Below are 22633 nucleotides of genomic sequence, written 5' to 3' on the forward strand. Positions count from 1 at the left end.
CTCTCGTTTTACAAATACATAAAATATTACTTTTTAGAAAAAGAAAAAACAAAACTGTGTGTAGTGGATTTAGGAGATCTTCTTTCAACGTCATGTAAAACAAACGTTGTTTCAATTGGATACATAGAAAACCTTATTTTGGCTAAATACGAGTAAATTTGATTTAAATTAAGCTACTTTATGTTTGGTATTTTTGTTATGAGTTATGTTAGTATAAATCTTTTATTTAGTGTAAAAAACGGTTTAATTGACAATGTTGAATGAATTTCTTAATAAAAGAATTAAATATATGATTCAACAGTTGGTTACATAATTTATATTTAAAATAAGAAATAAATTTAAGTTTAACTCATGTTACTTAATAATAAGTTCAATAAACTTTTATTATAAAATTAAAATAACTTTGATATCATATACATTTTTAGTATAATTCAGTCATAGAATTGACTTATAAAGATTTATTATCTTAAATGAAATTTATTATCTTTAGTCAATGATTTCCAACAAATCTTCAGAAAGTAGAAAGTAGAGAAGTTCTGGAAAATAATGATATTGTTTGTTCTATTAGTTTGGTTTCTATTGTTCCAAATGTAAGTCTAGATATTTGAAATATTCCCTCATCCAAATATTTACTCATAAATCTTTCACCATTTGGTTAATTTTTTACAAGAAAGTTAGATGTTTAACTAGATACTATTTATAAGGACCAATATATGTTCTCTTTGCATTAATATGTTTTTTTTTTTAAATAACACTTTTAATTGAGCTATTTTTTAATTTCAATGAATAATAAATGAAATACAAGAATGCCTTCGATTTTTAAAAAATTTAACTAATTTGTGTAAAATATACCTTAAAATCTTTATTTTCATATGCACAACCATTAAAAATTAAAGTAATAAATACATTAGATAATAGGAGATTAAACCTAATAAAAACATTTTTCAAAAACAAAAATTGTTTAATTAATATTAGAGATCATTTTTCAAAAACATAAATTTAAAACCAATTTATATTTACCAACTTAACTAATTTTCTTTATCTTAATATTAGTAAGCTAAGCCTCAAAGATCGCATAAAATAATTATTACAAAAATCAAATAAAATTATCAAATGTGATCATTTGTAGTAGAACAACATTCTAAAAATCTGTATATTTTCAATTTATTTTAACTAAAGTGACCTTTAACTATAGTCGAATTCACTGAATGACAAATGACTTTATTGTTATTGCCACTAATTTCTAATAAATAAACATCAAATGACGACTCTGGAACTGTAGGGATAATGTAAAACGTAAGCAGTATAATGAAAAAGAAAAAATCAACAGCAACCACATATGACAATTTCAATAAACAGATAGGCATAGAACTCAAACTTGACAAATTATTTAACAGGGAGATTTCACGTACCTCAACGAATAGAACGGCCTTACAAAATTTATGTAACTACAAAATAATACAATACAGGAAAATCTGAAAATTGATATTAGGAGCAGCTCTATCTCCAAAAGTGTGCTTGTATCTTTCCTATAAGAATAAACATTTACAAGGCCCGGTGCAATTTTTTTTATCTGATCCACGGGCCTGTGGTCACTAATCTTAAATACTTCAATATGCTCGAGTGTTTCGCTTTGACTGAAAACGACAGAAACTTCAACCACGTTTGTACAGGGTGCAACAAGTTGATGCATAGCTTAAAGAGCAGCAGACAAAAACTTAAGATCATCCGAAAGGGTTTCCTCTTGACTGGAAAGTGTTTGGGGTAACAGCAGTTGACAACCTACTATCACTCAGCTGCTGATCTGGATTTGAGAAGCCAAAAGCAGTTCCCTCAGTCGCAAACTTCCCAAATCCTTGATGCCTACATATTCAGTCATAAATCTTAAGGGGCAAACCAATAAATTATCCTTGCACATTTTACTTCACAAATAACAAATAAAACTCAGTTCTCAGTAATCACACCTAACACTTACAGCAGCCCACTCAAGAAACAGGCTATAAGCCGATGAAATATGATGCTATGCTATAGTATGAGTGGCTATTGATGAATACAGGGTTGACTTTTTTATTCCAACACGAGACATTGTACGAATGATAGGACCAAAAGATTTTTCCAAGTGAAAATAAATAACTAACTAACAACAGCACATGCAAAAGGTAAATATTAAAAAGACTGGAGAATAATTAGTTACCTTGGCATTGGCATGTTAGTGGCCATTTGTTGCCCCATATACACCCCTGAGATTTTAACATGGTTAAGGATATAGGTAAAGGGCAAAATTGCATTACATGGAGTAGCTGATTGCAGAAATAGTAATAGGAGTACCTGGTCTCATTACGGGTGCATTAGTTTGTGCTTGAGGAGGCGGCACAAATACATAGGATGACGGATTCCAGGCAAGAGATGAATTACCCATATTTGAAGGGTGGATTGTAGCTGAAGGTGTTACACTAGGTAGAGCACCTTGTAGAGATGACATGGAAGGAAACTGCAACCGAGGAACACCAACCAAAGTGCATCACCCGTATGAGCAATTAATTGGTGAATTGACTTAATGCAAAGCCAGATGAACAGAGAAAGAAAATTAAGACAAAATATATGAGCAACTCTAAGAGAGATGCAAACTCAGATAGTAATGCAATTAATGATGAAAACAATACATGAGTTAATAATTCAATAGAGGACTCAAACCACGTGAAACTAGAAGAGCCAATATCCCAAATCAACAATGTTAAATATAATTGGTTTAATACAATACTCACATACGACCTACATAAAATAGGATCAATAGAATATACTGTATCACTACGAACATTAAGCACTAGTATATCAATGAAAGTCACATACTGTTGGGACTTGAACTGGAGTAGGATTGTTACTGACGTCAAATGGATTTATTGACTTTGATGCTTGTGGAAAACCTGGCATGGGCTGTAACAATGGGAAGAAATTTGAGATATGCATCATACTGTTGTACTAGCCAGTAGAAAAAGTTTAAGATAGAATTGAAACCAAATAAATTGAATTGTAACAATACCACTGCATTATTATATTGAATTGAGATACCCATGTTAGGTGGTAGACCCATTTGCCAACCTGGGACTGGAGCAGGGAAGGATGGATATTTTACTGCGAATAGATCCTGCACAAATCACAACTACTTCCCTAAGATAAACGCATAGATAAACAAAATCATCTGCATAACATAGATGTTTCATGAAGTAAAATATGGAGTGAAGAATACCTCAGGAAGCTCACTTCTTCCCCTTGGTTTCATGTCAACTGCAGAAGGTTGTAAAGCAACACTGGACATAGCATCATTTGCAGGCTTTGGGACAAGGTGTGATGCATGGGGTATTGATGTGCTTGGATGCCCTTGAACCGATGGTACAGAAGGTACAACCCAGGGCTGCAAGAAATTTCCCAGAAAGGTAAACAAATACCACGTCTGAATTATGAGAGAACATTTGAGACAATCACACAAAATAAGACAAACCTGATTATTCAAAGCTGCCCCAACTGGTGGTGTGGCTTGTTGAATAGAAGGCTGACTAGCAGCAGCAGTGAACAAAGGTTGTTGTTGCTCATACTGCAAAGTAGTCCATTGTCCTGCATTATTGAGAGCTGATGCCGTCGTCACTTCAAAAGATGTTACTGAAGCACCAGTACTGGGGAATGTTGAGAAGCTGCTAGCAATTGTACCTCCAGCAGCAGTAGCAGTAAGAGTTGATCCCGTCAAAGGTCCTGCAGGAGAAAAGAAGAATTGTAGAATGTTAACAATCTTGTCAGTAACTCCCAGGAATAGGTGTTGCAACATGGGAATCACCTTGGGATTGAGAGACCTGAGAAGGTACATATACCGGTACAGTCAATTGTGTCAGAACGGATTCAAGTGGATTTACGTTTGAAGGACCCTGAGGTGTTTTTGCCTCAGGAGCAAAATCAAAAGAGGCCCAATTATTATCATTGGAATTTACAGGCATCCCGAGTTGAGCAACAGCAGTTTGCTGGGCTTGAGAAATTGCTGGAGCATCAGATGGTTCAGGATCATCATCAAAATCAATAAGGCTCTTAATAGTCTCCGGCTTAACTTCTGTCTGGGTAACATGGCTGGATGCTAAGGTACTGGAAGATGAAGTTCTCTGCAATTACAATAATCAATTATGATAATTTTTTTTGTAGAAAATCAATTTTGAGAAACTTACAAGGGGGAGGTCATCCCACAAAATTCATAGTAAAAAAAGTAAATACCAAATCACATCCCATACATATATTAATAAGACAACAAAAAATGAACATGTAGATATCATTCTTATTTTCACTTTCATGTTACTTTTTTATCCTTACAGAGCATTGCACATTTTTTTTATAAGAAAAGATATTGACCTAAATCAAATTCCTTTCCATCCTCCTGTCCTGCTGTTTATTTACCTCACAGACCCCTCTAACCCCTTATACAAACTAACCATTATAACCATCCCAACTGTCCTAACTCCCAACACAAATCCTTGGAGCATATGAAAGATCATCAGTAATAACTTTACCTGTGTGAGTGTTGAGCCATTAGCAGCCTGTCCACTGTTTGTTTTGGGTGGTTCACTTATTCGAAGAGGTACTACATTTTCACCCAAGATTTCTCTAACAGGTCGGACCACAGGGGGGCTGGAAGAATCAGGAGAATGGCTTTCCCCCTTATGATTTCCATCAGATATTCTCTGATCTTCATATTTTCGTCCATCCCCAAACCGTTCTTCTCGACGCCAGTCATTGATTATAGCGGGACGACTAGGACTTATTCTGTAATCACCATATTGCCCATTTTCTTGATCATATCCAGGACTTCTTCCACCAGGACTAGACCTATCGCTGAAACGGTCCTCATATGCAGGGCTTTTAGGTCCACCCTGATATGTATCTGTTCTCTTGTTTTCATAGAAATCATCCTTGTCGCCCTGTATAACAATGTACTAGTTAAATCATTAAAGCACAGACACAACGTGGAACACTAACAGCATGTGTCATATGTGTCTGATACAAAGAAATATTTTTTCAGATCCAACATGGCTTTAACACAGCAGCACGGGACCATTTATCAGTATTACTATAAAATGGTAATAGATATCATAGGTCGAATTGAACTCATGAGTCGTGATAAACTATTTTGTATTTATTTTAAATGGTAAATCCAAAGAAGAAAACAAACGCTTTAGCACACCTTTACTCTTGGAGGTTTATCATTGGTCCTCTCACCACTGAATCTTCTATCCACATAAACGTGTTTGATGAAATCCCGGAGCCTGCCAACATGGCTGGAACCAGAAAGCAAATCAGAATACTGCAGTCTGCAATTAACACAAGAGTTAACAAGCAAATGTTTACCTGCTATCGGGAAGAGAATGATGTTGTGGGTCCCATTCTTTAAAATAGATTTCTTTTGCACGCTGCAAACATTGGATATGATCAAAAACCACATAAGAAAGTGTAACATGAGACTACAAGCTTTATCACAAAAACACATTCACACCTGATTTCCACCTTCTTGAAGTGAACCAACTTCTTGTGCAGTAAATTTGGCCATTGAAATTGATTTTACCCTATGTGTAAATTCTCGGCTAGAAATTAAAAGAAAAAGCAGTTGAGAAGAAAGGAAACTGAATCAACATTGTCCTAACTCTTCTACAGCAGAATATTTAAATAAATTACAGTTTGGATAAAACTGCCAAGGAAAAATGAGACTTTTGTAGGTGTACAATTTACCAACTACAATCCATCAAAAACAACAATCCACAGAGAGAACAATAAAAAACATTATGTATATATACAGAGATTTCCAGCTTCATTGTTAGTGGAGTAGAAGAAATATCAAGAGGAAAACATATAGAAAGGCTGTAAACTAAAGGCACATATGGCAAAACCCCAGTCCATTAAACAGACCATTATTAGTCGTCAGTACAGTGGGTTTGCAAAGCATCTTAGACAAGATCTACTAAACAATCCTCAAACACAATACATTTTGACAACCCTATAAGCAAAAAGGTTGCAAGTACTTACTGTATTCCGCTACAGTTAGTGCATACAAACGTCCAGAAATTTGTGCACACATATTGTGGTCCCTAACAACGGAGAAAGAAAAGGGATTCAATGAAACCAACTTTTCTCAAATATTAACATCAAATTCAACAAGATAGGTACCGCACGCTGCTATAATCACAATAATTTTAATGGGCTACAAGCATGATCTTAGACAAAATCTTATCACGTCTCTTCTATTTTCCAAAACTTGTTTATAATTATTATTGACACGCATATTTTGTAAAAACTTGCCTATAATCAATAATAACGAAAGCTTGCAGCAAAACAAGCTTATAACTTATTTGAAAGTTCCTTGATTAATAATTGAAAATAAAAGAATGCAAACATTATTACCTGAATAAAAGCTCACTTAAAAAGATTAAAGCATCTAACTCAACTATAAAATTCAATAATTGACGGTAGAAAGTTAAGTGAAAGACTACTCCGTATTATTGGCATTTCATACGCCAGATAAATCAAACAATTTGGGCCATCCACTATAGCATTTTCAAATAAAACTAGAAATTGCACGGCAAATGCATGCATCTGTAACAGTTGTTCTGCAGAAAGAAAAAATTTTTTACTCTCATGTTTTCTCCACCATACTGTAACGTGTGCAATGATTTGCAGAAAGTTAAACAAACCTACAATTCATTGCTGCAGTTCATTCCTTCTGTCAGACCATTTTGCTTCCATTAACTAAAAATCTATTTAAAGCAACTTTCCCATGATAACAAAGTCCAGGTCAATCTAACATTAATGACCTAGGGCCACTAACTCAATTTCAAACGTACCATAATTCCACACAGACATTGAAAATTAACAGAGGTCATTACTTACATTACATTGAAGGTAGAACATATCAATGTCCCTCGCCTTAACTACAATTTGAATGTTTTAAACTGATGTTGTATACATTCAATGGTACATAGTAGGAAAATTCACTAGCACAAAGAGCACCTAAAAATAACTCAGTCCGTAATTTCAGAACAAGATTAATTATCAAGAGAGGGAGGAAAAAACCTACCATACTGTTACAGTTAATACATCTTCGATTCGGAGCGAGTTTAAGAAGTCCTCGAATTATTCGTTCATTTTTCTCATCCTCCTTCAGTCGACTAGCCATCTTCACTTCTGTTCACAGCATATACAACATAAACATTAATTACACGCGAAAATAAACAAAATCCAATTAAGCAAATTCAGATTGCTCCAAAGCAACAAACTAAAAAACTTGTCATGCTTTCATCCAAAATCACGATCATCCGCCGTAGACGCGTCTAGAATGTTCCAGAACAAAAACGAAAACAATAATCTAGAACATTCCATTCCTTAGGCAACAATTTTCACAGCAACCGAACGGCGGAGAGTGTAAAGAGGACGAAAAACAAACGATAATGCAAAAACGGTAGATCTGAGAATGAAGGAGTGGCCTAGAAGAGCAAAGCGCTGAAGTGAGGAAGCTTGTGAAGTGAAAAGTGTTTGAAAACCCTAAAAAATGAATAAAGAGAAAGGAAGAAGAGAGAAAAAAATAAGTGAATGAAATGAGAAGCAGTGACCTGAATTTGCTGCAGAAGAAGAATCAGTTGAGTCTTCAACTTCAGCACCTTACAGCGCTCAAAGGAGTAAGAGAGAGAGATCTTTGTGAATTGAGAAATCAGTTACAAGTTTGAACAGAATTGAGAGAATTGGGAAAAGAGCAAGAAAAGAGAAGAAACGGAGAGGAAAAAGGAAGGATTGATCGGAAAGAAAGGTTCATTATGTTTCTTGAAATATTTTAGGACAGGCTCCAGCTGTATATGGGTTCATTTTATTTTACGGTCTCATTCTAATTTATTAGGACAGTCTCCAGTTTTGGTCGTACATGAGGACTCTAGATTCTATACCATGCTTGACTATTATATTACTCCCTCTTCTTTTTCTAAGTAGTAATAAGCACTACAAAAGAAAAGCAAAAAAATTAACACAAGTGATATGACAAGAAGAAAAGATCTAGAAAAAAAATTCTGGCTTCATCTACTACAGACATTTCCTTGGCATACAGTTTGGATAGTAAAATTGATTTTGAAATTATGTTTGAATATTTTTGTGGGTGGCTAAAGGTTCGAAGTTATATTGGTATGTATCTAAATATAACGTGATTACATTAATTAATCATTGTATCTAAAATATTATTTTCTATATTGTTGAATAATTATTTTTACGTAACAGTGTCGAAAAATTAAAAATTGTAATAAAAATAATATTATGATAGATAAAGAAATTACCATTATATTTAATTAAAAATATGATTTATTTATTTGTTAATTTTTGTTTATTGTAATCAAAACATTGTTTTTGGGATTTTTGGATAAAAATTATTAATATATGTTAAAATTGGAAATTGTTACCTAAAATAAACAATTAAAATATTCAAAAAATTTAAAAATATAATACAAATTTGTTTTTTATTAAATTTAAATAATATTATTAAATATATTATAATTTATGAAAAATAATTATTATTATTATATGTTGTTATTAATAATATAATCAAATATTTTTTTTAGATAAATTGATGTAATTTTTAAAATGAGAATTGATTCTTTAAATAATACAACAAAATATTAAAATCGATTTTAAGTATATGATAATCGATTCTTTCTTGAATAACACAAAAGTGATAATGATTTAATGTCCCAGTATTTTTCTAGTATTTTTTTTTTACAATGTCTCATCTTATGAGTAGCATGTGAAAGAGTATGTAAGAAAATTGCTTAGGTTTTATGTGGACATCATCTTCAATTCCTTTATGAGAGAATAATGAAAAATGAATGTCCCTCACTCTTCCATCCGTAAAAGCACCTCAAAATCACTGGATCCAAATATTTTTTAGCACCTCCTACTCTTTAAGGGTGTGTTGGGATTGGGGGAGAAGATTTGAGGGAGTGGATTTGAAATGATTTGATAGGAAAGTGAAGTTGTTTGGATTGGAGTATGTTATAATAGATTTGTGAGAAAAGTTTATTGAAGTTTGTGATTGATATGGTATTGTGAAAGTTTTTTAAATGTATAAAATATAAGTTTACAAATTTGATAAATAATAATTTTTTTAAAAATTATAAAATAATTTAATATAAAAGAATTTAGAATATATATTAGAATTAAAATAAATTAAAAAAAATACGTATTAATAATTAATTACAATTTTATTTATTATTTATTTTATTATAATATACAGAATAATTTTAATAATTAATAAAGAAATTATAAATGTAATATATATATATATATTAAAATATAATTTATATATATATATATATATATAACCAGTATGTAGTTTATTAATTTTTTAAATCAAAATCAATATAAATTCACTTTTCGGCAAATCTCTTCACAAAGGAAGAGAAAGTTTTAAACGAAAAAATTGCCTTATTCTTCGCGTTTTCATACATATTTTTTTTCTAACTTTTCCTGCATTTTAATTTTCTTCACCATTCTCCGCCTAGAAACGAACAGACAGTTTGAGATCATAATATTTTAAAAAAATAATATTATAATTTGTGATTAATTTCGATTCCTAAATGATATATGATAACATATAAGAGTAAGAGTTTGAATTTATTTTATGGATGGCTGATTTTTCTTATATTGGTCCCTACATAGCTCCAATGTTCAATTGTATATTTTCTCAGTTGCTTGTCATCAAGGAACTTCTTAGTTGAATTGTCTAATTTTTTTACAATTTTTCTAAATATTGTGGGGGAATTTATAGCTCTAAGAGCAATATTATGTACGTTGTATAGAGAGTTCTTAGAGAGTGGTATGATTGCAAAATATTATGTAAATAATATGACGCACCCCATATTTTTGTATTTTCTTTCTTTTTTTCTTTTTTTAATAATATTCTTTTTTTTCATGTGATGGCAGATGATTGTTGTTACTTGAGGTGTCAGCTTAGCTGAGATGTCAAGTTGCATAATGATGCCTAACACGAAAATTTTTATAAAAAAAAACTAAAAATTCCTAATTGTTATCAAATTACACACAAAAATATCTGATGGAGTTGTTCGTACGTACACAACTTGTGATATTCCTCGTCCTAAACTCAAGTAAAGTTTTGAAACTTCCTTTCAATCCTGGTCCATATGTCCCATAAGGGTTTTCAAAAAAATTTAGAGCCATGAGTTGATTTTGAAATTCAAGTAAGACGTACTCTCAACAAAAATCTAATAGTTTGACTGTGAATTTTAACTTTTTAATAATAATATTAATAAAAATATTTATATTTATTAATAGTATTATTATTATTATCTACGAATATAGATTGGTAGTATTATCTACATATACATATTTAAGTATAAATATATATTCGTGAATAATATTAATAATATTATTAGGTAGTATTATCTACATATACATATTTAAGTATAAATATATATCCGTGAATAATATTATTAATAATAATAATAATAATTTTTTAGTAAATAATATTTTATGTACTATAAAATTTATTGATAGATAAAAATTCGTTAGTCATAATCTATATATAATGTTAAATTTATTACTTGTGGATGATAATTTGTATGATAATATTACCGTGAGTAATTATTTGTAGATAATTTTAATTTTTTTTAATGAAATATTATAATTTATGGAAAAAATAATAGTTAATTATAACATTTTTATATTGTTACTCAATTAAGTATAATACTATGAATGTAAATTTTACTAATTTTAATATTAATTATTTATAAATTTTATTTAATTTAATGTTTTATTAGTCTACTTTGCAAAAACTTATAAACTGATTGTTAATAAACATTAAATAATAATTTACTATTTATAACTTGTAAATTAGATTGTAGATAAAGAAGTAAATAGACTATTTTAGTTAGCTAAATTATTATAAAATAGTTTAATCATATGGAATACACATTTATTTATGAACTGGAAGTTTGAAAACTTATCATGCAAAAAATATAAATGCACTGGAAGTACTAACACAATAAATATATATAAAAAAAAAAGGGAAACAATGATACCACACTTCTGGAAGCGCGTCTTAGTCTACCGAGTATATAAGCAGACACACAGGTGGAACATAAATTTTCGAATTTGTTGAATAGTAGAAACGCACTATCACTAATCCAAACACCCAGAATAATAAACCCTAAACCATTTCATAGAACTTCCTTTTTATTTTTTTTTCTTTTCCTTTTTCTATGATTCTATTTTATTATTTGAGATTTGCATTCACTTAAAAACTATAACATGTTTTAATTTTTAGTCGATGTACAATTTCCAACAATAATTGAACTTAACATTGCCGTTAAAGACACTACGTGATAAAACATTAAATGTGATTAAATTGTCATCATTAAACACACTACTACCGGAAAAACAAATATTAGTATCGTCTATACTTACATTAAATGTGATAAAATATTATTGTGCATTCATTTTATGTTTTTATTCTCGACCCAATATCATTTTATAATTTATTTTTTATTGTATATACTTTGTTCCATTTTAAACACTAAATTATTATTATTATTATTTTAATAATTTTTAACATTTTGTATCCTCGTTATAAACGTAAGTGATGATGAATTGAACGGTCTTGATGAGCCCAAATTAGATGTTAGAAGTTGTCTTGCTGCTTATTTCCAGTAATTCTTTCTCCACTCTCTCATCTGAAAATGTATTCAAAATATCCTATTATTGCATACTTGTCCTTTTTTAAGGCCTATTATTGCATATTTGTCCTTTTTTCTGGCTTGAAATTTAAAAAAGGTTGCTGGAAATCTCACATACCAGAAATAAATTTGGTAATTCACCGTTCCATCTCAAATTGGTAACTTTAAATTTTCTTCTCATCGTAGCAACTGCAACAGCTTTTGTGAGAGTTGTATGGTGCTTTTACACAAACGTTCTATTTTGTTAACTAGTTCAACTGCAAGCCACTATTAGACCAAACTTTAGTGTTATATAAAAACCTGGCCAGAGAAGTTCAAAATCATCGAATAGGTTTTCCAAAGAAAACTTATAATTCTGTTGGCTCTTCGTTTAATATTGACCACTTAATCTGTAGGTATGCAACTAGGGCTTACCTTATGGTGCTGTTATGATCATTCTCCTAGCACATATGTCACTTGAAGGATATGCTCCTCAGTCTCAACTTGGTTCAAGAAATTTTGGGAAGGTGTGTCTCCAAAACTTTTGTTTCAGTTTCTTTTGTGATCTAATTATCTGTTTTTTACAGTATATTAAGTCAGTTTAAGAATTTGAATATACCTTTTCAAAGAAAAACTTCATTTTATTATTTTGAGATTGTTTATATGAAACCAAGATTTATTTTTTGTAAAATAGTGTTTATATTTGTTTTTGTGAACATAAAATAAAATAGTGTTTTGAGGTATACATTTTGAGGGTGAATATTGTAAGAAAGAGGTTAATAATACACAACTATGTGCAAATATTGATTATGAATAAGTTATATTTTTAGTCGTTGACAAGGGGATGACTAGACTGTAATGGTTAACAGTAGACTTACTATGTTGACAGGAGCCAAACAGAAATTGTATAAAAGGTTGAGCTTGGTGGGGGAGTATGGTTAGTAAATAGCAATTCTCCAAATTAAAAATGGATTGAACATAAAGGGTAGGAGCTGAACCATTTGCTACTGACTATGAAGTTAACGAGTCAGTTTCTATTACTATTTGGTGACAGGTAATTAGTGCGACTGAAATTATTAGAGAGAAGAAAGGGGGTAGAATAACAAAATATAAAGGGTGAGACACATAGTACGAAAAATTCTCATATACACGTCTCTTAAATAGTATGTCTGTATTACACATACGTATTGATTATCGATACTCGTATGACGCTTGTAAAACACGTTTCGATGAAGTATCCAATTTAAAAAATATTGATGGAATTTCTAACAATTATAGTACCGTTCTAATATAATTTTAAAAAAAAGAAATACATTAATTTTAAAAAAAATTTAACTAATTGTATATATTTTTATTATAATTATAAAAATAAGGAACAAATAATTTTGAACCAATATTGAGAAACATTTTTGTCTGTTAAAAAAAACTGAAACATACTTGTACACATAGATCTTTATTGTCAATTTATATAATTCATAATTATATAATATATAGATTCATGTCCCCGTATCCTACATTTTAAATATTATACGTATTTATGTGTCCGTGTTATGTAGTGAAGCTATGGTTCTTTCTAATCCTTGGAATTGACAATTTTCTTCTGTAATTTTCATCCTATTTCTAGGATTGTAACCAATCTGATTTACCCCTGAGATATAAGTGAATATCAATAAGATTTCCAATTCTTTGCCTGGTTTTGCACATTTGTGATCCAGTTCTTGTAAGGATATCTTTAGCGTATGAATATGATATTTTGGTACGAGAATTCACATATATATGCTGAAGAAAAGTTATTGTCATTGTAGTTGCTGATTTGATATTAAATGACAGGTTACTCATAACATTGAAGTATTTTTCAAAGACGGATAATACTATCTGTTTAATGTGATAATTTGTTTGCTTCTAATTCAGAGTATACAACTGCTAAAAACGAAAGGATTTCTAGAACTCATAGCTTATTGAAAGTTTAACTCCAGGCATTCTTAACTTGTTTGGACAAAGTTTTTCTACCCGCACTTACAAAGTAAGAAGAGTAACTCAACTTATCTCATGAGATAAAATCAACATTTGGCTTCTATAACGTTTTTCTTACCTAATTTCTCCAAAAGCTTAAGTCCAAAAATTGATTTTAATTTATCGAAGAAACTTAACTCATTATGGTTTCTTATATTTTTATTTCCTGTAAATGTTACCTACTTCATTGTATCTTCGATTCTTCTTATATAAATGCATATTGTAACATAGTAAATAGTAAATGGATTCTTCTTATATAAATGCATATTGTAACATAGTAAATAGTAAAGACAGATGGTTCAAAATATTTGTTTCTTACTTTTATAATCATAATAAAATTTTATACAATAAATTTGAGTTTGAAAAAAATAATGTATTTATTCTTTTTAAAATTGTATTAGAACATGTTAGAATTGTCATAAATTGAACACTTCACTGATATGTGTTCTACAAATATAGTACGAGTGTCGACCTTATAGTCCACTATTCAATTAAGACACAAATATACATTTAATAACATTTATTATTATTTTTCAATTACCGATTACTGATTTAGGTATCTAGTTGTTGATACACCCCCACATCCACCGAAGATTGAGACCTACAGTAATGATATATTGACAATTCATATTTTTTTATACAATCACATAACAACTCTCAATACTATTATTTTAATTTTTTATATATCATTTAATCATAAATTTATTTTTTTATTATATATATTTATATTTAAATTCATCACATAACAATTATTAATCAGTATTATTGGTTATCAGATATAATTTTTTTCTAGACTTAATATTTGCTTCAAAACGGAGTATTGATTAACGTTTGGTGGTTGAAATGTGTTTATAATGAAGTACAATTTTCGGCCCCCCTTTAACGCAGTACTTTCTGAAGGATTGATTATTTGTACAAAAATCTGAAAGATACAAATGTTGTGTGTTGAAACAAACAAGTTATATTTGACGTATGTTGCTCGTACATCAGAAACTTTTCCGCGTTTTCAGTAAAGTGATATTCATTAGTATTCGTGGTTCGTTGCAAATGGAGGGTAAAACTTCACCTAGTAATAATTCCGTTTCATTCCAAGGTAAAAGTTTGGTATTAGATACAGAGAACACTGATGTTTTTAAGATTTTTTTTTTGTTTAGCCCATAGTTATCTCATATGAAAAGTTATTTTATTTCTCTTAATATCTTGGGATTAGTTCTAATTTCAAATATATATATATGAATTGAATTGAAGACCATTTTAAAGGTAAATGATGTATAATCACCCGTTTGTTTTAATTGTTTTATTGAACATAATTTTGAAGAATAACATATATCTTATATTTGTTTAGTTTTATGAGGTTCAAATACTACTTTTAAGTGACGTGTTTGTATCAGACATATATATTGAACAGCTCGTATAATACTTATTAGTGAAGTGTCTTATTTAAAAAATATTTATTAAATTTTTAATAATTTTTAAGAAAAAAGTAATAATTTTTTAAAAATTTAAACTTATTATATAAATTTTTATTATAATTATAAAAAATAAAGAATAAATCCTTTTGAATAAATCATAAAAAAAACATTTTTTCTTTCAAACAAAATCTAAAATATAGTTATAAACGTAAATTTTTATAATTAATTTATATAATATATAAATATGTGTTTCGTGTGTTACATTTTTAGAGAAGTCGTTTGTGGAGTTATAAATTGGGTATGCATAAAAAATAAATTAAATCACTTTTTACACACCGTTGATTTAAATGAAAAAGCTAACGTCCTTTAACCCCTTACGAGTATTTCTGTACTTCTGCAATACTTTGGACACTAGTTGTTTATGGTACGTCATTTGTTGTTTTTTTGTTTCAACTTTAATAGATCACATAGGGATAAAAAATAGCTCAAAATATATGGTCTAAAAAATTACTATACTTTTAAAATACTTAATCTGTCCAAGACTCACTACGGTTTAAAATCATTCCACACCTGCATAAAATTTTTAAAATAATAAAAAAAGGAATACTATTTTGTTAAAAAGCTGACAATTAAAAAGAAAAGTAATAAATAAATATATATATATATATATAATCTATTAGAATATTAATTAATTTTAGATTTTTCTAGGAGTGATATTTACCACCACCAAGATTTTATTCAAAATTCATTATATTTTTTTATCACTGAATTAAGAATGTTAGCAAAGTATATTTCGACAAATCTTAAATCTTTATTTATTATTAAATGAAATGTCATATTGGTTTCACCAAATATTTTGATTCATCATTTATAGGCGATAATGAAATTTCATCAAACAGAAAAAATAGATTACAAATAAAATATTGAAAGATATATTATAAGAAGGTGGTGATATATTGACATCATACACGATAATAAACATACACTTAATACATAAATTAAGTAATATTTTAATTTAAAATATTATTATATTATTATAATAATTTATCAAATAAATGTATTTTATTTTTTAATGTCAATCAAATATTTTCTTTCAGAATTTCAAAATTCAATTATTTCACCCGTATCTTTTTTACATATTTCACCTGTGTTTGTGAAGACAATATCTAATTTTTACATATTCCAAATAATACCCTTTTAGGGGAAAAATAGTTGGACATAATTTTTTTTGTGATATGATAATTTTTAATTAAATTTATTTTAAAATATTTTTATGATTAGTTAACAAGTTTACTTTATTTCTAAATATCAATTTCTAATTTCATTAATATTTAACTAGGTGAAAAATATTGTAATTTAAATAAAAATGAATTATTATTATTTATGCTCTTCAAAATCAAAGAAATTTATTTATTTTTTAGAAAGTATCTAAAACTTATATAACATAGACACTCACACACTGATACGATACAACACGGACACTGATATAATCTTTAAAATGTAGAATACGAAAACAGATCTATTTATGAATTATATAAATTGACAATAAAGATTTATGCGTATAAATATGTTTTCAATTTTTTTAGCAAAAAGATGTTTCTCATGATTGGTTCAAAAAAATTTGTTTTTTAATTTTTATAGTCATAATAAAAATTTATGTAATAAATTTAAAATTTTTAAAAATTAATATTTTTTTAAAATTGAGTTAGAATCGTGTTAAAATGATAAAAAAAAATACAATAAATATTTTTTAAAATAGAGGATTCATCAATTTATTATATAAATATTATAGAAATATTAATATCAAAATTCATATCTCCCACGACACGAAATTAAATCTCACATCCTAAAACACAAATATTTGGAAACCAGTAAACACGTTTCCTTTTACAGTTCAATAAAACACATTTAAATGATTTAATATTAATATGCCGACAGTATTAAATTATCAACTCTCTATTTATATATATAATGATATTTAAAATGAATTTAGCATATGAATATGTTTATTCTGACATATAAAGATTCTATAGCACTGGTAGCGTGAAGGGCGGGTTTTGCTTGTTGAGGTGAGTACATTCTACAATGGTGGAACTGCGAATTTAAGAGAACCGTAAGTAGTGACGAACAGGTTTAGTCGGTTAGTCGGTGGCTCACCAATAAACAACCCTTCTCACCCCCACATTCCAGATGCACATGTTCCAATCATACCATCATTAATCACCTAACACAACACTCATTTCTTTATTACTTATTGGAAAATAAACTATTCACAATCCACATTTCTCTTAATTCCATTTAAGAACGTCACATATTCTAAAATATTAAATTAACTTATTTAATTCAAATATCCTAATGATAGCTTGTTTTGTTGGAGATCTCACATCGACTAGAGATAAGAACATTTCATAATATATAAATGGGTGCAAACCTCACCCCATTGAACCGGTTTTATAGAGTTGAGTTAAGCTTAAAGTTCACTTTGTAATATGCTTCAGCCCCTTAGTCACTAATTATCTTAGTATATTTCGTTTTAAAGCATGTTATTAAGGACTTTCACTAATATAATTTCAACTAATTTTTAGGTTTTTGTTTTCTTTCTTTTCTTCACTCTTTTTCTAGCTAGTTTATTGTAGTTTTCACTTCAGAATTTACTATTTTTTGTTTGTTTGAACTTTATTATTTATAAGTTTATTTTCTAATTTCAAACTTTATTATTAATCACATAATTCAGAATTCATCTTCAACTTTTTATTTTGGATCTTACTAGGATTTGTATTGAACCTTCCTAGTTTGTTTTTATATTTGTTTACAAAATTTTGAATCTAATAGATTTTTATGATTGAATTAATTTATAATTTTTTAGTCGTTGTACTAATAGGTCAGGTCGAATGATCCAGAAAATGTCAAAAAATTTAATGGTCTTTTGACATCTTAACCTTTTAGTGAATATTATTAATTTAAATAGTATTAGCTAGATGGTTCAAACCACATATACATAATGTTTGCATGTAAGAAAATAATCCCTTTAAACTAGTCATTTCATTACAAACAAATCACGTTAAGAAGCTCCATTTAATATGGTAATCAGTTTACAAAAGCAATCAACCACTACAACCTGCTCCTCCTTTCACTTACAATTTAAATAGTTTGCTTTCTATAGAGCCAGCGTTAGGTGAACTTACATGGGCTTGGGTAAGGTTTAGATGCAAACATATATAGTTTTCACTATAGTTCTAACAACTATAATATATTCAAAGACCCTGTTTCTCATAATTATTTGTATAATAACGTTGCTTTCACATAATCGTGCATGTTGACGAGTCCATAGTGGATTCCTGTGTTATAGTCAACCAATTAGGGGATATAATATAACACACTACTGTGTTATATTTCAAGGATTGTTCCATGCAAAGTAATGCACTCACTGCAATGCTTGGGTCTTACTAAGCAAATTTCATAAGCAACTCACGATCTCATTTTCATAGTTAAAGTTTAGGTTGTTCTTATTTCGTTTGTTGTTATTACGAGAATCACTTTTTTTTCTTTGACTACTAAGATGTTTCAGTATATCAGGTTGTCTTTTGTCTGTCCGTGGATTCAGTAACAGTCGGAAAGATTGATCTATATAGATAATCTCCGAATCTACGCTTGTTTTCAACTCTCTGACGTATTTATAAAAATATTTCATAATATATAACTGAAAACAAACATCACTTTATAAGCCGATTTTATAAAATTGAATTAGATTTAAAATATAATTTTAGAGCTTGCAAGAATTTATTAGTCTTGATAATTAAAACATTTTATAATATATAAGTGGGTGCAAACATGACTTTATAAGTTGATTAAGTCATAATTTGTTCTTTAGAACCAACATATCTGTTTTAACCCGTTAGTGGAAGACTAATTTTGTTTCAAAGACAAGACTATCAAATGTGTGTTGCGTTGTTTTGAGTTTTTTTCCCTCCATTTTGTGCATAAAACAACCATGACAGACTTCCTATTCTTATTTGTTTAGTGTATAGTGTTAAGTGTTAACTTTTCATAGTACATAAAAAGCACCACACAAATGTATAACTCCCTCCCTCACTCAACTATGATTGTTAAAGAAGCAAATTAAGCTCATGTGACTGACACAAGCTCCTTACCAGTGTGTCTTTGCGCTTAGCCTTGTAAAATTCCTCAATATGCTCCACTTTTGAAAGGATCCACTGTCACATGGACCAACCTGTAGATATAAAGGACCCTTTATTTAACACAATAATTCACTCTCAGCTCATATCCAATAATGCAATACTCTGTCCCATTTTGCACTATTATATTCAAGGTATAGACAAATACGTCAACATGTTCAGCTTCATTCATGTCTCAATCGATCAGACTAACTTATTCTATATCAGTTTTTACCCTTTGCACTCATGGATATAAAATTATCTCCTGACAAAGTTTAGAATGTTAATTAAGCATGCATGCCTCTCAATCAATCATATTTAATCCAATTATATAATATATATTAAGAAGTAAACTTTAAACCTAATTCAACCTCATAAAATCGACTTATGATATGAGGTTTGCACCTTTCTCACACCGAGAGTGATAACTCGTGTGTGGGACAACATATTATCTGAGGTCCAATAACGACCCGATAGCGGGTGGTCTGATAAGTTCAACAAACAATTATTATGATAGACTCGAAATGACTCTGATATCATATTATATCTGACTTTAAGTTTAACTCAACCTTATAAAATCGGCTTATGAGGTGAGGATTGCATCTACTTATATACTCTATAAAATACTCTAATCTCTAGTCGATGTGGGATTTTCAACAGTGTTGCTATGTAATGCTCAAAACTTAAAACAATTCCATATTATGCCTATTGCCATGCGATTTCTTGTCTTTAGTGTTCAAATTGCGCAACAGTTGTATTACCAAATATGCCTGGACTTTGTTCCTTTATATTTGACCTCTCTACCAAGCTTATACTTCATTAATTTGGATGTAACACTTATCCACATGGATCTATAATTGTGCATATAGTATATGCATATTCTTTTCTCCAGCTTGGGCTAAGTCACATCACACTCTCATATAAAGTTTCTCACTTCCACTTCCCTTTCTGTGATCACTGTGCACCATTTCTTATCTCTCATCTTTGATCATGAATCATGTTTCTCCTCTTTTGATACGCATTTGTTTCTTCCATTGCTTAAACAGTCAGTGAGACGCTTCTCTAATCATGTTTCTCCTTTTATGACACCAAGTGGTTGGTATCTTGTGTCTTTAGTGGATTTTAGTTTGGTCAGTGTTTGGTGGTTCATCACATGACAAGTTCCAATCGCACAGTCTCTATTTTCTATTATTATTTTGGATAAAATTCATTGGGTTCTGTGCACTTTGGTTTCCCCCATAAAATTTGACCTTAGGCTCATTTGTTTTTCCCTCCTCTCTATAACAAGCTAGCAGTTTTGTATTTTGTGTCATTCAAGCAATTGGTTTGATTCTTGAACAAGGGAGAGAGTGCTTTCGGTTCAGATTTGATTGTGTGTGTGACTCATAATAGTAAAAAGTTGAAATGGGAAAACTTGGTTGGATGTTGGACAAGTTCTGTCTTCCTTCTTGTTCAAACACCTGCTTCTGTGTAAATTCCTCAGAATTTGAAGATGAGTTTGAGAGCAAGCCTTTGATTGACAGTGGCAGTGATCTCAAAGTAAGACTGAAGGATCTAGTTGATGGAAAACAGACTTTGGCTTTTCAATTGAAACCTAAGGTGAGGCTTCTCTTTTCTTCAACATTTTGCATTCAAGTTACTTTGCAAAAACAAAATAGTTCTTATCATTATATAGCTTGTAGGGCTAATTGATATCTTCCTGTTGCTGAATCTGCAGATAGTGATAATGAGGGTGTCCATGCATTGCCATGGCTGTGCAAAAAAAGTTGAGAAGCACATCTCAAAGCTGGAAGGTGAACACACAGCAATTTTTTCATACTATTAGAGTATAGATTTCATATAAAAGTAACCTACTCTTTCAGAAAGCTTCACTTATTTTCACTTTATGTTCTTCACTGCATCATTCATTTTGACACTTTTGAAATATTTCTCCATCTTATACAATCTGTAATTACAGTATTCAAACAAATACAGAATTTTCAACCATTCATCTGAACCAAGTCCTATTGGTTATTATTGAAGGGATGATGAAAACAGAGGTTGCCCAAAAAGATATATTATTTTACTCCTTGGGAAAACTGCTACCCATCTCTGAAAAAGTCAACTTTATCATTCTTTGATCTCATTTTAGTAATCAGTTTGTGAGTTATTGTGTGTGCATTCAACAAAATTCTAATTCAGATTTCTAATAATGGCCTTTTTTTTATGCTTCTCAACAGGAGTGAGTTCATACAAGGTAGATCTGGAAACCAAAATGGTAGTTGTGAGTGGCGACATTCTTCCTTTGGAAGTGTTGCAGAGTGTTTCCAAGGTTAAAAATGCAGAGCTTTGGAATTCTCCATGAGGAAAAATTCTGCACAAAACACCATCAGCCTCTGCAGATTCTGCAAAAAACTCATTTTTCTAGTTATTAATATACAGATATAATAATATATTAATATTCATAATAATACCATGTGTAATGTTCCAGCAATTCTCTTGCAGCAAAGAAAAGAAAAATAAAGAAATGCTTGAATGTTTTACTACAATGATGTCTAAAATTTCACTTTTGTCAACTTTTAACCAACAAAATCACTGTGACTTCTCTCCTTCATTTTATTTTATTTTTCTTTCTTTCTCTTATTTAGTTCCCATATCACACATTATGCAAATTGAAATTAATAAAAAAAAGAATGTGATTGATAATATGATAGAAAGTTAAAGTAAGAGCAATGATCGAAGTTTGACATGAAACACTGCTAGCTTTTAAGCAGATTAATAAACTAATTTTGACGTGCCTCTATTAGCAAACAAAATAATGCCATTGCCAACACAGACTCTGAATTTTTATAATGCATTCATATAGATAGTAACCATTAGTCAACACATCTTATGTGATCTTAATTAATTATTGATTGCATGTCTAATTATGAACTGTTTATACAATAATTAAATGTAAATCAAATATTATTTAATTTTAAAATTATATTAACTTTTGCTAACTTAATGTAGTACCTATATAAACACTGAGAACCAACGTGTCATTTTTAATTAGTTGGTTCGAATGGAAAACACCTTTCTAATCTAATTCAAAATTGGGCCTGAATAGTGGATCTTAGGTCAGGCCCAAAACTTCTGAACCCAAAAGGCCGAACAGAAAGTTTTTTTTTTCGTTAGATTATCGAAAAACGAAATCAATCATTTTTTTCTTAATCTATGTGTGTCAAAATAAATATATATATATATATATAAAGGACAAACATGAATTAATTATATCATTTTTGGAAAATGTCAAAAAATGAAATAAGATTTATTAAAAGTT

General features: G+C 29.5%; 2 protein-coding genes across 4 annotated transcripts; one reads left to right on the forward strand and one right to left on the reverse strand.

The window, feature by feature from the left end:
• Positions 1 to 1366: 1366 nt before the first annotated feature.
• Positions 1367 to 7947, reverse strand: LOC137812889 (probable ADP-ribosylation factor GTPase-activating protein AGD14). Of its 3 annotated transcripts, none has more exons than XR_011081294.1 (15): positions 7635 to 7947; positions 7103 to 7209; positions 6055 to 6116; positions 5528 to 5615; positions 5383 to 5444; positions 5219 to 5312; positions 4548 to 4955; positions 3830 to 4145; positions 3500 to 3747; positions 3248 to 3412; positions 3041 to 3145; positions 2851 to 2934; positions 2329 to 2553; positions 2195 to 2240; positions 1367 to 1863 (listed from the first exon to the last, which is right to left on the reverse strand). XR_011081294.1 is itself a non-coding variant. In XM_068615127.1 (15 exons), the coding sequence occupies exons 2-15, from the start codon at positions 7199 to 7201 to the stop codon at positions 1725 to 1727; spliced, it is 2079 nt and encodes a 692-aa protein (XP_068471228.1). In that variant the 5' UTR covers positions 7202 to 7209; positions 7635 to 7947; the 3' UTR covers positions 1367 to 1724. The 3 variants fall into 3 exon arrangements, 2 of the variants coding, with proteins under 2 accessions (XP_068471228.1, XP_068471230.1); XM_068615127.1 differs by having other exon boundaries at positions 2329 to 2491; XM_068615129.1 differs by lacking the exon at positions 6055 to 6116 and having other exon boundaries at positions 2329 to 2491; positions 7635 to 7925.
• Positions 7948 to 20280: 12333 nt separating this feature from the next.
• Positions 20281 to 21860, forward strand: LOC137812890 (protein SODIUM POTASSIUM ROOT DEFECTIVE 2-like). The gene is made up of 3 exons (XM_068615130.1): positions 20281 to 20931; positions 21050 to 21125; positions 21552 to 21860. Exons 1-3 carry the CDS (start codon positions 20737 to 20739, stop codon positions 21674 to 21676), a joined length of 396 nt encoding a protein of 131 aa, XP_068471231.1. The 5' UTR covers positions 20281 to 20736; the 3' UTR covers positions 21677 to 21860.
• Positions 21861 to 22633: the final 773 nt, after the last annotated feature.

Source organism: Phaseolus vulgaris, chromosome 2, assembly GCF_000499845.2.
Source record: "Phaseolus vulgaris cultivar G19833 chromosome 2, P. vulgaris v2.0, whole genome shotgun sequence".
Classification (NCBI taxonomy): Eukaryota; Viridiplantae; Streptophyta; class Magnoliopsida; order Fabales; family Fabaceae; genus Phaseolus; species Phaseolus vulgaris.